We start from the raw sequence: 14772 nt of genomic DNA, 5'->3' as shown, positions 1-14772 counted from the left end.
TTGTTTGATGTTCTATGTTTTGTAATTGGACAATTGTGTATTAGCTACTCACAACCATTCCCCCCTCTTTATTGCTGTGTTTCTGTCTACATTTTTAATGCCCTTCCCCAACACACACACACACACACACACACACACACACACACACACACACACACACACACACACACAATAATTATGAGCTCATAGGTTTAAGTAGCAAGGTCAAATTTGTAGACACTGAAAAAATGCATGGAGATCTGACCGTCTTGGTGGTGCATGTGAATAAAGCGTCTTTGAGTACTTGGAAAAGCGCTATACAAATTTGATTTATTGTGATTATTATTATTATAACCTAGATGTGGTACAAACTACTGATCACGGTTTCGCTCCCTCAGCTGTCAGCTGGAACAGCTCGGATAAAGACGTTCATGAAGCTGCCGAGGAAGTGTTGTCAGGATTGCAGGAGTGTTGCAGCCTCAGTCAGAGGGGTTTGGATATTGACCAACTGCTGCTGAAACCTGCAGCAACAGGATGACACACAAGTTCCTCTGGAGAGATGACAGAGCATCAGAATCACTTTATTCACCGAGAACAGTGCATGTGCAGGAAAACTGACACTGGAACAATGTTATTTGACAAACTCTAATGGGTATCTGAGCACATGTGTTGATTTATGTGAAAGAGTGAAACATCACATTGGAGCAGGATGTTGACGCACATACTGAACACATGGTAGCTGAGTCCACTGTCAATCCTCAGCATGTTAACATAAATGAACGTATGCCACTCTCTTTCTTTGACTATAGCTCTATAGTGATTGAAGCTATCTCTAGGGCCAGTGTATTCAACTGGTGGCCCACGCGCCATATGTGGCCCAGAGGCAACTTCCAAGTGGCCCAACAAGATTGAATTACAAAGGTTATTTTAATAGCAATTTTAATATTTGAATTATAATATTATTTTCGAAAAAAATATTTGATAATAGCAATGTTATTGTGTAGCCCAATTAATCATGGGCAGCTCTAGAGAAGTATACATGGGTTGGCATGGAAATTTTACAGGGTGGCAGATCATCTCCTTTGCTAAAGAGCAAACCCCATAAACTGTTTGAATACAGAGCTACAAGCTTGACACAGTTCTCACACAGATAGCGGATTATCAGTCTTGCAAATTTCTGACCAGCAACAACATTTACATTTTTTTCCCATTAGACTGCCCAAACTGGAGTGCCAAGGCCTATTTTTAGGGTGGCAGCTACCACCCCATGCCACCATGGTAGATCCACCACTGTCAATGCAGCAAGCGTGGACTAAAATCCGTAAGCAATCATGAAGCAAAACCAGCATGATGAAAAACAGGATATCTTCAACAAATCAACGTTTTCTCACAGGATGCAATTCTGAACATGTCAGGTACTGAAAATATGTCTCTATCAACCCTGAAATGAAACAAAACTGATGATGAAAACTGTTGGGTCAACCCTGCCTGGACTGGCAAATACTTATTTTGCTGCCATCTCCAAATGCCAAACCACTGTGTGCAAATTGTAATGAGTGCACATTGGTGCTCTTTTTTAATATTCTGTTTCTGCACTTTGTGGTATGCCTGGGTCAGATATGTGGCAATTTTTTTTTTTTAATTTCAAAAGTGAAACAGTAAACATTGCTATTTCTATTACATCCGTTTGCATTTGTTTAAAAAAAGTGCCATTACTAAAAGCTAAAAAGGTTTTGAATAGACTGCTGAAATGGTCCATCTACATTTCCTGGTTTTAAAATGTGTCCCATTGAATTTGTAATTGAATAGCCTTGATCTAGTTCATGGAAGTTTATCCATTTGCTGTGCTAAGCCCCCAGTGGTTGGTGCCTCCTTCCTTGGAAAAATTCTCTTGCACACTCTGCAAGCGATCTGGTTTGTCTGGAATCATTCTCACCCTGAGCTGAGTCCCTTATCTTTACCTTTAACATGATAACATGAGCAGCAGCAGCAGTGCATTGCAGGTTCAACATTCTGCCCCAGTGCACTGTGTCCTTAGATGAACTCCTGCACCACCAACTCCTTCAGGGAGCGAAATGACACCAGCCCCCTTTCGCTGTCCCTCAGCACAGTCAGTTCGTCTTGTAACCGAGCCACGGGATGTCTCAGCTGGTATCCCAAATCCACCAGGAGCTCTAACAGTGGTGCTCTGTAGTTTTTGAGGCCGTAGCGTCTCACTGGAGGAAGGGCCCTTTGTGCAGTTTGAAACGCTTGCTCCGGTTCCTCCAGGTCACGGTGGCAGACGGCGAGGGCACATAGTGTCGGCACAAGCAGGACGGGGCTCTGCCATGGCACCAGCTTCTCCTGAATTTGTAGAACAGTCTGCAGCAGCTCCAGAGCGAGTTTGAACTGTCCCGCTCGCAGCAGACCATGTGCCTGCCTCTGCTCTTGCTCGGTGAAAAATTCCGGGAAATGGCGCGAATAGCGAATGCAGCGGATTGCGTAGAGTTTAGCTAGGTAATCTTGGAGACCTAACCGACGTTCAGAGATGATCTCTGGGCTGAAATTCCCAGTCAGGAGTTTGCGGGGGAGTGATACCTCCTCAAGCTCCTCACTGAATTCTTCAAGCAGCTGCTGGTGGAAGCGGGAAAAGTCGCTGTAACGACGCTCCACTGATACTCGCCTGGAGTCGAAGCTTCCAGAGCGGATCAACACAACCTGGTACACCTGGGAAACAGAATAACTACATTCAATATTAAAAAGCATAATTGAAGTTGCCTGAGAAAAGGAGAACAATTCTTAGAGCATGTTTTGAAAGTATGCAGGGTTTTTCCACTGGAACCTAGACAAGAGTAAAAGAAGGAAGGAATATATTCACGTAAGGAGGGTAGTGTGTTGCAAACAGGGACATTTTCCCAAAATTGTAACTCTCATATAGACAGAGCACAGCATCGCACTAACAAAAAATAAGTACAATGGGAATTCATAGTTTGTCTGTGGTAGCTCTACAGAGAGTTTACAGTGACCTTATTGTACTTTTTAGTACTTTTTATCTCCTAAAATATTATAATATTCCCATAAATCCCTATGAGACGTTGCATTGACAGTTTTGCGGTTCAATACAATTCAGTTCATTTCAGTTCAACAGTCAGTTAGATTCTGGGCACTCATCAGACAAAGTTTCTTGAAACAAAACATAACATTGCCACCATAAAGTCAAAAGAAAATCACTTTCTAAAATGTATTATAGTATTACTGCAGTTATTCGGTCGTGGGTTACGTTTTGAGCGCAGCACAGCCCCTCCCTGAGGCGCCATGTAACATAACTAAATACACTCAGTGGCCACTTTATCAGGTCCGCCTGTCCAGTCTAATGCAGTTCAGGTCAGCAGCTCTTCCATAAATTCTACTTTTTAAGAAAGTTTATAATGTTCAGTTTGTGTTGACACTGTGGAGAATGTGTAAATTTAATTCTGTGTTTATTATTGAGGTTGTCGTTTGCAGAGGTCTTGTACTGGACTACATTATATTGAGAGGTGTTTCTATTTTTTTGTCCTCCCTATTTATATACATTAGGGAGACAGAATATTAGAAACAGCTCTCAATAAAATGTAGTCCAGTCCAACAGCAGCACTAACCAAAGCCAAACATAGAAGTGAATGAACACCTCTGTTACTGTGACAAAAAGACAACCTGAGCATTATAGGCAGCAGAGAAGGAAACTGTATGGCAGAACAGTTGGATTGGATTGGATTAGATTGTACAGGTGGACCTGATAAAGTGGTCAGTGAGTGTATGTATGCACTCATGACAATATAACATGCTTTTGATAAAAGTGGCCACCAGATTTGTGATGTGACATACAATGTGAAATTTGTTTGTCTCACCACGTATTTGGACAGGCTTTGTTCAATAATTCGTGCTGATGGGATTTCAAACAGCAGCCTGACAGGCCGCTGCCTCTGCTTCTCAGTCTTCAAGTTCTGCTGAAGTTCTTTAGTGGTCAAACAGGAAGGACCTTCAACTGCACACACACACACACACACACACACACACACACACAGTATGTATGTATGTAAAAAAAAATACCAAGGGGCAATATACCCTGAATGTTTAAGCCCATTTTTCTCATTGTATGCATTTTTCTTGTTGAACAATCGACTAAACATGTATGACATGATGCCAAGTTGGGATATTTCCACAAATGATCAAATTTGGTGTCAGTCAGGTCGAATCAAACAAGCAATGAGCAACGACCATCACTGGGGCTAACTCTGACTTTTCTTGACAGGAAAACTGCCTTTTTTCTCTTACTATGCTGTTATTGTTGCTATTGTTCTTTCCACCTATATATATGTAACCCATAGCTGAATGCAAGTTCATGCCTCTTCTCTTGAGGTTGTCCAAAAGCATTGTGGGAAATATAGGAAATCACCAACTGAAGTACAAGTAGACAAGGCAGGTTCAGGGAAAGTTGGTGCATCAGAAAAAATAATTGCATCACTTCATAACAAGAAGTTCTGGAGTACATTGGTCATCACAGACTGACATCTAACAGTGGAAGGGGATCTGAGCTGGGAGTTTTCCTTTGAGGGCCAAACCTGGAGCCGGAGCCTCATCCATTTTTCCAGGATTTGGGTCTGACTGCTGATTCATTGCCTCCATCTCACTCCAATCCCCAGTGTTCCCCTCTGACTCTGCTCTTGCACCCAGGTGGCTCCTGGACAAGATAGGAAAGTCAATGGAAACATGCAGCAACGCCAAATAAACCTCTGATATCTTATGCCCCTTACTTAGTGAATGTTTGTGATATTTTAAATGTTTCTTTATTTTACCGAGCTTTTGGCTCATTTTATTTGAAAGATTGATTTTTATCTCCTTGATAGTGGCAAGACAAACAGTTTTGCATCCCTTTGCCCAGCTTCTGTCTCTTACCTTGACTCCTGCAGTTAACAACTAGCTGGTAAATGCTGTTACCGGTCCATGTAAGTTGAGAACGCCACACATCGACATATATTCTTCTGTTTTTTGTGCTAACGAAAGAGTACTGAGAGATAGAGGGAAGTTATTTGCCTGTAAATTCATAGCAGGCATGCAAGAGTGAAGCAAGAGGAAGACAAAATGGGTGTAAAGGGAAGTGAAACCTGAGAAGAGATGGCAGTAGGTGTGTGTGAATGTATATCTCTGTTTGTATTCCTGTCATTTCATTGATCAAATGTAGTTAATCTAAGCAGACAAGTGGAGGAGGTTAACACTTCGATCGGCAGCATTGCTTAGTAATTATTTTGTGTTTCTTGGAATATCAGATGGATGGTGTTTGCCATGTAAAATGCCACATGCAATGAGTTCCAGAGAGTTTAGACAGTCACAGCAAAAAGTGAAAGTAACTCACTTAACTGGCACTATAAATCCCGACAACCCACTTCTACAAGTAAAGCTCATGTTCCAGTCATACCAGACACTTGCAAGTTGCTTGCTATATGAATTTGTTGTTTTCTCATGCCTCCCAAGCAAAGTGCATGACTCCCCAGACCTCAGACTGCCATCATATGCAGTACCACTCTTGTCCTCTGGGTGGAGACTAGTTCAAGGTTTTACCACAGTCTCAAACATGCCCCACCTTTGTTTATGTTCTCTGTCACGTGATCCTGTTTAGGGTCATGCCATCTTTAAGGTACAGCCTCTCACTTTGGATAGGATGTCACATTAAAGGAGCTCTTTTATATGAATTCAGATTTCCCTTTATTGATATAAATATGCAACACGACTAAAGATGTTATGAAGAAAGTGCTCGGTCAAAGTAATGAGACACAACTGGATGTGGTCCTGAATGACTCCCCTCATTAAAGTGAGACTGGAAACTTTCCACTCAGCAGTAATGCAGTATGAGACCACACATACAATAGACAGTGGATTACACTGTACATATCTGCTTATATGTAGGCAACAGTTGTTGTATGTCCATTACAGTACATGTACCATATATCATTCATGCAGCAGGTTCCAGCTATAAGTAGGAGTGCAGCAGTGCAACAGAAAGGGCAGGACAGAAATCAGCTGTAAGCATTATGGAGCTTGGACAGAGTTCATTCAGTATGAATTTTTGAAGGCTGATACGGATAGTTTGTATTGAAGCTGCTGATAGCTGTTCTGCTGATACTCAATATATTTGAAATTTTCCATTTTTAGACCCTAAAATGGCAAGAATTCAATGTTTCTAGCAGATTTTTAAAAATTCCTCTGCATTTACACCATCATGAAGTTCTCAAACCCTCCATTAGAGGCCTGATTTAAGAAATTCTTTGAAGAACTTTAGCGGCTCTTTAAAGCAGGATTATACAATGGTAAGGAAACTGGGAGCGATAATTTGTAGACTTGATTCACAAAAACATAACTGAACATTCAAATTATTATAAATTTCACAGAGGAAACAAAAATTTATTCCTGGTTTTCTGCAGCTGCAGTCAGGCAGTGTTATTTGGTAATAAAAGGCCCATATTGCTCTGATGTGACAGCAAACCAACACAGTTCCTTCCCTATTGACAGTTCTGCAAAATAATACAAACAACACGGGGCAATTATGCATATGATGGATAAGACAGTAACAGTTGTTGCCTATGAACTGTTTGAGCAGCCTGCATGTTGATGATCCCTTGTCCTTTCTCTTCGCACTAGTGTCCATTTATGAAACAATCCTCACTCTGTGAATGCCAGTGTCCCTTTCATACAGCAAATAAGCACATAAATGAGCGCTTGTGGGAGAAACAATGGCATTTCTTTGAGGCCCCATTGTTTTAACAAAGCAGGCTGTGCCCGATGCATTTATTTATCAGTTTTGATACATTTCTGTCTGTCTGTACCAGCAGGAGAGCATAGGTCCTTTTTTGTTCAGAGGACAGCGTGTACAGTGGGCCACAGAGCCAGCTGCGAGATGTGACTTGACCTCATTGTCAACTTTAGCATGTTAGCGGGTTCACTGATGGAAGACGGCTCAAACAATTGTGCCACCTTTGACTGCTCTCAATGCTCTGTTCACAGATTGAATCAGCTGGTGAGATGTAATAAACATCGTTTCACCAGCCACTCAGATCAGTCCACTCTCTGGTGTCTGCACAGTCAGCATAGTTCCTTCAGAAGAAGCAGTTCGCTGCCACTCATTCTTCCACAGAACAAAATAATCCATCACAGCACATATGCAGCCTTCATTTGGTATAATAAAATTGTCTGTTTTAGGCTTATTACCTTGTGCTAAGAGGAGTGTTTCCATATCTTTGTGCGCATTACAGTAAGCTCTGTTTACTGTCAGTCACCTGACACCCACAGAAGGAAATGAAAGTCTCCACCGGGAAATAATCCCTCAAAAACATGTTGCCTCACAAACTTTCTTGTCACTTCCATGTATTTTAATTCATGGCGTCTTTGTTAGTCAGGACAGAAGTTAATTTCAAGCCAGGTTTGATACCATGCAGCATGTATTTTAAAAGCAAATGCATCTTAAAAATGGAATGACGGCAATACAGCATGCATTGGAGGGAAATGTGCAACACAAAAATGAACAGGCTTTACTTGAAACAGCAGTCTTGTTTTCCAGAAAAATAGAGATACCCATTAAAAATAATTATAAAATAGTGAAACAGTATGGCTCATTCTTTAAGTTGTTACCTAACTTAAGATATTTGCTTATAAAACAATATTCATGATACAATCGGTTCCAAACACCGAGCAGCAAACATCATTTTTAACCGATACACACTCTCACACACATGACATGGTATGAGGACAACAGGAAATTACAAGCAGTTTAAAGACATATGACAAATGGGGCTGTAAACCTATAAAAAAAAAAGGTCATGTGCAAATGTCAGAAACATGCTGAGATTGATCGACATACTGCTGAAGCAACTAAGAGAGTATTGCTAATGGATATGGCAACAATCTGCAGTAGGGGACTGTCATGTGTCCTCAGATCAATAGTCAACAATATAGTTGGTAAAGAAAGGTCATTTATAGTGGTAAACTCTGTTCCCCGAGGGCTGGAAAAATATGTAAAAATATAAATAAGAACTGAAAATGGTCAATTTTCAGTCTGCTCTCAGGAACAAAGTACACTCATGAAGTGCAATTACTTGAGTTCTGCACTTGAGGACTATTTGTTTTTTTTTTTTTTTTTTTTTTTTTTTTTTTGGAAACTAATGACTTTAATTCCACTACATTTCAAAGACATAACATTGCTCTGACGTCAGCTGTTGAATGTTTTTTCTTTTCTAAAATGTGATTGGCCACACGCTGTGTCCCTCACAGGACAAAAAGCAATCACAGTACTTGCTCTCAACTGGGTTTCATGTAAAAGCTAAGACAGCCTTCTGCCCTTTAGATCATCTGCCTTTGTGTGAGGATGCCTGGGAGCGGCTCATCGGCTCATTGGTTTGATTAAGAGTTATTTTGTTGTTTCTCTGCACATACACCTCCTCATTCATCCACCCACTTCACACATTACCAATTACTGACTACACATTCAGGTTACTTGAATAAATGTATCTTTTACTTTAAAGTCATGTGTGGTCTCCACATTTTGTACCTCCTTTGAGCCGGGTTGTGACAAAGCGGAAATACGTCATCCAGCTCTGTGAAACAAGCGCAAGCGAGTCATCTGCTTTCAAAATAAAATGCATCTGTTCAATTTTCTTAGCAAAGCTCAAATGACCAACCCGGTGGTGAGAAATACATTTGTGTAGCAGAGAGGTTCTGCAGGCAAAACAGTGCATTCATCAGAGAACTGTGCTACAAAACGAGATTAACAGGTTAGCGAGGTATGTTGAGTCTAAAGCTAGGGTTTGTCATGTCATGAAGACACTCTCTTTTGACCCAGCTTCATCACCATGGTAACTTATGCTGCAAACATAACCTGTTCTGGACCTGGTTATGTTCAGAGTTTCAGCTTAAATTGGATTTTTTTCCTGTTTACCTCGGGGAAAGCATCTATTAACCCTTTAAATTTTACACTGAATATCATCTACAAAATTCAAGTATAATTAAAAATATAAATATCATCCAGTAGCCATAGCAAGTAGCATGTACTTGCTGTGGCTACTGGATGATATTTTTATCCTTGGTCCTTATTTGCTTGTTTGATGTTGCTGGTACCACATCTAATAACACACCGGTTAAAAATCAAAGTCTATCACACATAAGCCTAATATTATATCAATTACATTTATTTCACTTGATATTGACAAAACCTACAGTGATTTACATATATGCTTCGTTATAGAATAGTGTGAGTCCTAAATGCATTTCTTGTGCGTAATGTTTAATTAATAGAAATAAAGTGGTAGATAACTTCTGAATTTACAGTTTTCACAGAAGAAGAGTCACATGACGCACCATTCACAAAGCCAGTTGTTAACATGATGCCAGTTCTCTCTGACTGGGGCTTTAGGTTTTGTCAAGCCAGCTCACGCAAAGAAAGCCTGGCTCTGTTGAACTTGCTTCATAGTACAGCCCTCAGGTGGTTTCAGAGGGTTACGAGGTTCTGTAAATGCATCGTGAAAACAGTGGTGGCACCTCACTTCCCACCGCCTGCTGCTCTCTATGGGTGGTGATGTCACCAAAGACCAGGCACCGTACTTCTCACCATTAGAGGTCAGGCTTCACAGATTTGGGCTTGGGGTTTAGTTACTATTTAAATAATAGACAGCTGTTGTTTGTACACAGAGGGTGTATGAACAGTCATAAAGTGACATTTTGATTTTCACTCAGCCACTCTAGCCCTGAGTGCTTTATGAATACATCTGACATGACCAGACTGTTGTTGGGCTAAATGCAGCTGGTGTAGAGATGAGGTAATACTCCTGTGATGACACATCATGTCTTTTTGTACTATGCTTGCTCTTCAGCCCACGTGAGTCTGATTCATACTTTGAAAGTGTTTACTACACTCACAATTAAATAATATTAGGTAATGATAACAACAAAAACAACAACAACAATGATAACAATAATAGCCAACTGCTGACGCTCTCAGAAAACAGGTGCTCCCTTTTGTCTGACAGTGTATGAGTACCAGAGAAAACCGACAACAGATAGATTTGCGTTCTTTAAACTCTTCATCTGGAGGAGAATGAGAAGTCTGGATGCTCGCTGTCCCACTCTAATCTACGTTTCCTCTGTCTTATACTGATAACTTTTTTTGCCCTTGTGTGTTTTTGAGTTTGGTTGAGGCCAGCGTAATCGGCCACGTGGCGCCGCTTGTATATGATCTCCAGGACAGATAGGCTCGCAGACTGACTGTGTGAGCCGGTGATAAGAGCACAAAATTCAACCCTTAATGATTTTTTATGTCATAGTTGAATTAAAATGTGACACTTCAAGCAGTAGATAATATGTACATCAGAGGTTATTCAATAACCTCTGTGTGTATTCTGTGGATTAATCTACTCTGCACTGTACTGGACCCTCCAACTGATTAATATTTGGTTTCAAAATGACATAGCTTACAATGATGCATGGTTCCTCTCCCCACATGTAAATGAAATCTTTAGGGAGATGAATTGCCCCCAAGTGAAGACTGTAATGTCCATGCAGTGGATTTGCATATTTATATTACAGGTTACTGATGATATTTCCTGATAGCACGAGGGCATTGTGTTTGTCATTGTTTGCATCATCATCTAACTCTTCAGCTCAAACAAACTAGCATGAAAGGTATGCTGTGGGATGTATGTGACTTTATGCAGATTTTTGAAGGGGAAATGCTTTTTTCATTGTAACTTGAAATACAGCTATCTTTAAAGCTAACTTTTCATGGTCTCAAATGCAAGATTATTGTGTAACTGTAACATGCATACATACAAACTCAGCATTTTACAATAAAAAAATAGTGAATGTGCACTGCAACATATTGTTTCTTAAAAAATGTATTTGTTCCTTATTTCAGTGCCTGTTCTTGTATATTTGTCGACTTATTCTGTATCTACAGTCCCTACTGTATTTTTCGCCCAGTAATCCCAGCAGAGCTGTATTTATCTCCCTCTTATCCTCGTGTGGGATCGAAGCCATGTGAACGACAGTATTTCATCTTTCTCACCTCCTCTTTCCATGCTCATAGCTTTCCTTAAAAACGTTGAAAAAATCCACTCTCATACCCTCTTTCCTCACCATTTCATCAAGTGAAACCACAACACACCTTACATCAAAATACAGTTGATTTCAGAGGAGCTGCTCTCCAAGCTTTGCTATGACTTGCTCACCTTCTCAAAATGCAGGTTAGGAAAAGCAAAATAAAGCGTTTTTCTGCACTGTTCACATCTTCCCATATGTGGCTGTTGTTTGACCTGATTTATCACAGAAGATGTTCAAGCATTAAACAAGTGCCAGGCCAAATGAAACACTCATGTTTCTAGTAGATCAGACTGGACTGCCAAAAGTCAACAAAGCAAACAAAGTCTTGAGGAACTGCATCCTGATGGCGAGTGTTTCTCATAGCCAGGGGCCACATGAAAATGTTTAGGAAAACATGTTTGTAGGTTGTTGGTGGGTGGAGGAGTGCAGGTCAGATGTTTGGCTGTAATGTGAAGTTAAGATGACATATACTGAGTAACATCCGCATGGACATCAACCTGTCCCGCCCCAAGGGAAGGATAGCCTACAGTATATGAACAGCACCTGCCTCAGTGGTGCTCATCAACATGCAAATGAAAGATTGAAGTTTAAACAACCATTTCTTTGAGGCAGAGCTGCTCTGGAGGCAAAATTACTATCACTGATTGACCTAAACCTCATTAGGCAGAGCAAAAACACAGTTTTTCTAATGTCATGTGGCCTTCACATGCTACATTTTGCATTTGTCAATTTCACAGACCACAAAGCCACCTATCGCTGTCTCAAAACCTCTCAGAGAAGTCTGTTAATGGTGTCCAAAAACGCTTACTCGCACTCAATCATAAAATTCAGCTAGTTTCTGTCTTTTTTGGCAGGTTGTTAAGATAAGATCACACTTTATTTATCCCCCATAGTGGAAATTCAGGAATTGGATTGCGACATTTGTACGTACAGCACCCCATCAGTCCCTTTAATCTGTAAACATGTTGAAATACATGGAGTACCGTCTGTTTTGTATCATGAATCTTAGAGTGATGCCTAGTGATAAAGTAAATGGCTAAGAGAGGAGGTAACTAATATTATGAAACATGATGAAACATGAAACAGTCTGTCGCTAAATAAAAATAAAAATAACTATCTCGACTAGACAAAATTCTGGGAGTTCATGTGGGTACAGAAAGAGATTGGGATCTCTTTTTTTTGTAATAAATAGAATAAATGTTTTTATTGAATTAACTCCAGAGTATCAGGTAAAATTTCTTACATTATTTGAGGTTTCATCACAAGCTCCAGGTATCCCTCTGCGGGGAAGCTGATACAAGAGAAACCAGTAAATAGAAACGACATCATGACAAACTTAAGAAGCTGTAGACACATAAAACAATGTACATCAGCAAATCTGCAATCATATCACATGAAAGGTAGGTGTCATTTCATCATGAGTGCTCAAAGGGCAGACCAGTAGGATTCCAGGCAAAACTTAAATTAATCTTGAGTAGAGAAAATAAAGGTCACATTAAAAGAGCAGCTTGGTTTAAAGGACTCCTGAAGTGATTTGTGAGTATATGCAAATTAAAACAACCAGGAAACATTTATCAAGTCCGATGTACCATCCTGATAGGATGACCAACTGAGTGGACCGACTTATTCAATAACTGATGCTTATTAGTATGGCAACGCCTTGAAGATAAAGTCAGAATAGATGGTGGTTCCTGACAAACTGACATGCAGAGGATGATATGACGATACATTAGTCCTGCTTAGCGAGAGAGCAAATGTTAAGGGATCAGAATGTGGGCGCTGCTAAAGCCTCAGTCCACCTCCCTCTGGAGAGCAGGCTCAAAACGTGGCCGGCTCGCTGTGAAAGGGTGGCCCCAGCATTATGATCAGAAATGATCTGTGCAGTAGGCACGTCGCTGCAACAAAGCCATAATCACAATGTTATCAACGGACAGTTGGGTTCAGGAGGGGAGAGGGAGATTTTCGCCCCGTCGCAGATTTGGCAGGTCTTCTGTTATTGAATATTTCCATTGTCGGGGTAACAAAAGTGCCGTGATCACTGCCGAAATGCTTACAAAGGAAATGCCATCTTGCAAACAACATGCTGACCCTGGCAGTTTTGAAGTGAAATATGCAATGATTAGAAAAGCACCTTTGTTTGCCAGCAATGAGTTTTTTTTTTTTTTCTTTTTTTAAAGTAAGCTGCTGGGAGCATTGTGTGGGTCTAAACTCCCCTCCCAGCCTCTGTCATGTACGGTAAAAGTACACAGTCACAATGCTGCATATCTCAAAACAATACATTAGACATGAGGTGGGAATATTGTGAGGGCTTTCAGTTCATATCCAGGCTTTTGTGTGTGTCCACATTGAGGATTCAGTGTCAGTTAGATGGTCGTGTTATACTGCAAAGTGAAGACATGCAACATGTTTAGTTTTATTTTAACTGAATAGATAATTTTATAGATAAATGTTTGACTAAGTGTTGGTGGTGGAGTGAGGAGATTGTCCTTAATTCCTATCAACAAAGCTGATATGATTAATCAGGAGCCTGTTTGATTAATACAGAAGCAGAGTCTGCCCACTTAGACTATGTCTAAAAAAGTTTAGTTTTACCACAGGTGGAAATAACTGTGATAACTTTTTAAAATGCTCAGGAATATACCAATATTCCAGAATTAATAATAAATAATTATTCTAAATCATCTACTCAATCACAGCCATTAGTGTAGCTGTTGCATTACTCATTGCATTAAACTTACAGCTGGTTTATGGTTTTAGCTCAGTTAGTTGTCAGATAAACTGGGCTCTGGGAAAACAGTTGGTGGTTCCCATCACTGTTATATAATAGTACAGTATAGATTGGTACATAACAATGTAGTGTAGCAGAGCAGTGTGGTATTTTATGGTATTGTATGGAATTGTATGGAATTGTATTGTATCATATTGTATCGTATTGCATCATGTGTCGTGTCATGGTGGCATTACATTATTATATTGTATAATATTGTGCAGTGTACCACAGAATAGTACATTAACCACACACACACACACACACACACACACACACACACAGTAAAAACACATGATAACAAAGGATCATCTAGAAGACTAAGTAATTTTATTACTTTGAAGTGTATATCTGTATCAGCTGTCATTGAACAATAGGATCTGATGAGTGTAATCCTTCCCATGTTCTGGCACAGAATGACAAAGACAGTGGCCCAAGCAATAATTCAGCATTTCAGCATTTCAAGAAAATCTTTAGGATATTGTCCTATTTTACTGATCACCAATAAACCCCTGTTTAGGACATTACAAAACAAAAAAACAAACGAACAAACAAACAAACAAACAAACAAAAACAACAACTGAGAACAGAATTTTTGTTTCCTTGAAAATGGTGCCTAGAAACTGTTAGCATTTAGCAATATCAATGGTATATGAGACTAGTGCTGTAAAAATCACATGCATGAAAAAAACATTTTGTTAGCAATTTCTTACCATTCTCATATGAGTCACTGATGTTGAAAGACATTTGTAAAGAATGTGACTGTTAAAGTGATTTTATAAAAATGATGGTAAACAGAGGCTGTGTGCTTAACAAACCTTTTCTTGGATATATTTTTTTTGCATACAATATATTTACCTGCTCAATAACATAACATACAAATTTACAACAATCTTTCTATCCCTTAATAAATTACAAGTAGTATC

At 39.8% G+C, this 14772-nt stretch overlaps 1 protein-coding gene across 1 annotated transcript; it reads right to left on the bottom strand.

Annotated features, from left to right (window-relative positions):
• Positions 1-1682: 1682 nt before the first annotated feature.
• On the bottom strand, positions 1683-7268 carry snx20 (sorting nexin 20). The gene is made up of 5 exons (XM_030053495.1): positions 7201-7268; positions 4894-5005; positions 4560-4678; positions 3846-3982; positions 1683-2685 (listed from the first exon to the last, which is right to left on the bottom strand). Exons 3-5 carry the CDS (start codon positions 4621-4623, stop codon positions 2014-2016), a joined length of 873 nt encoding a protein of 290 aa, XP_029909355.1. The 5' UTR covers positions 4624-4678; positions 4894-5005; positions 7201-7268; the 3' UTR covers positions 1683-2013.
• Positions 7269-14772: the final 7504 nt, after the last annotated feature.

This window comes from Myripristis murdjan, chromosome 6, assembly GCF_902150065.1.
Source record: "Myripristis murdjan chromosome 6, fMyrMur1.1, whole genome shotgun sequence".
Lineage (NCBI taxonomy): Eukaryota > Metazoa > Chordata > Actinopteri > Holocentriformes > Holocentridae > Myripristis > Myripristis murdjan.
Note: the sequence above shows the minus strand (reverse complement) of the source record. Positions and strands in the feature narration are given on the sequence as shown.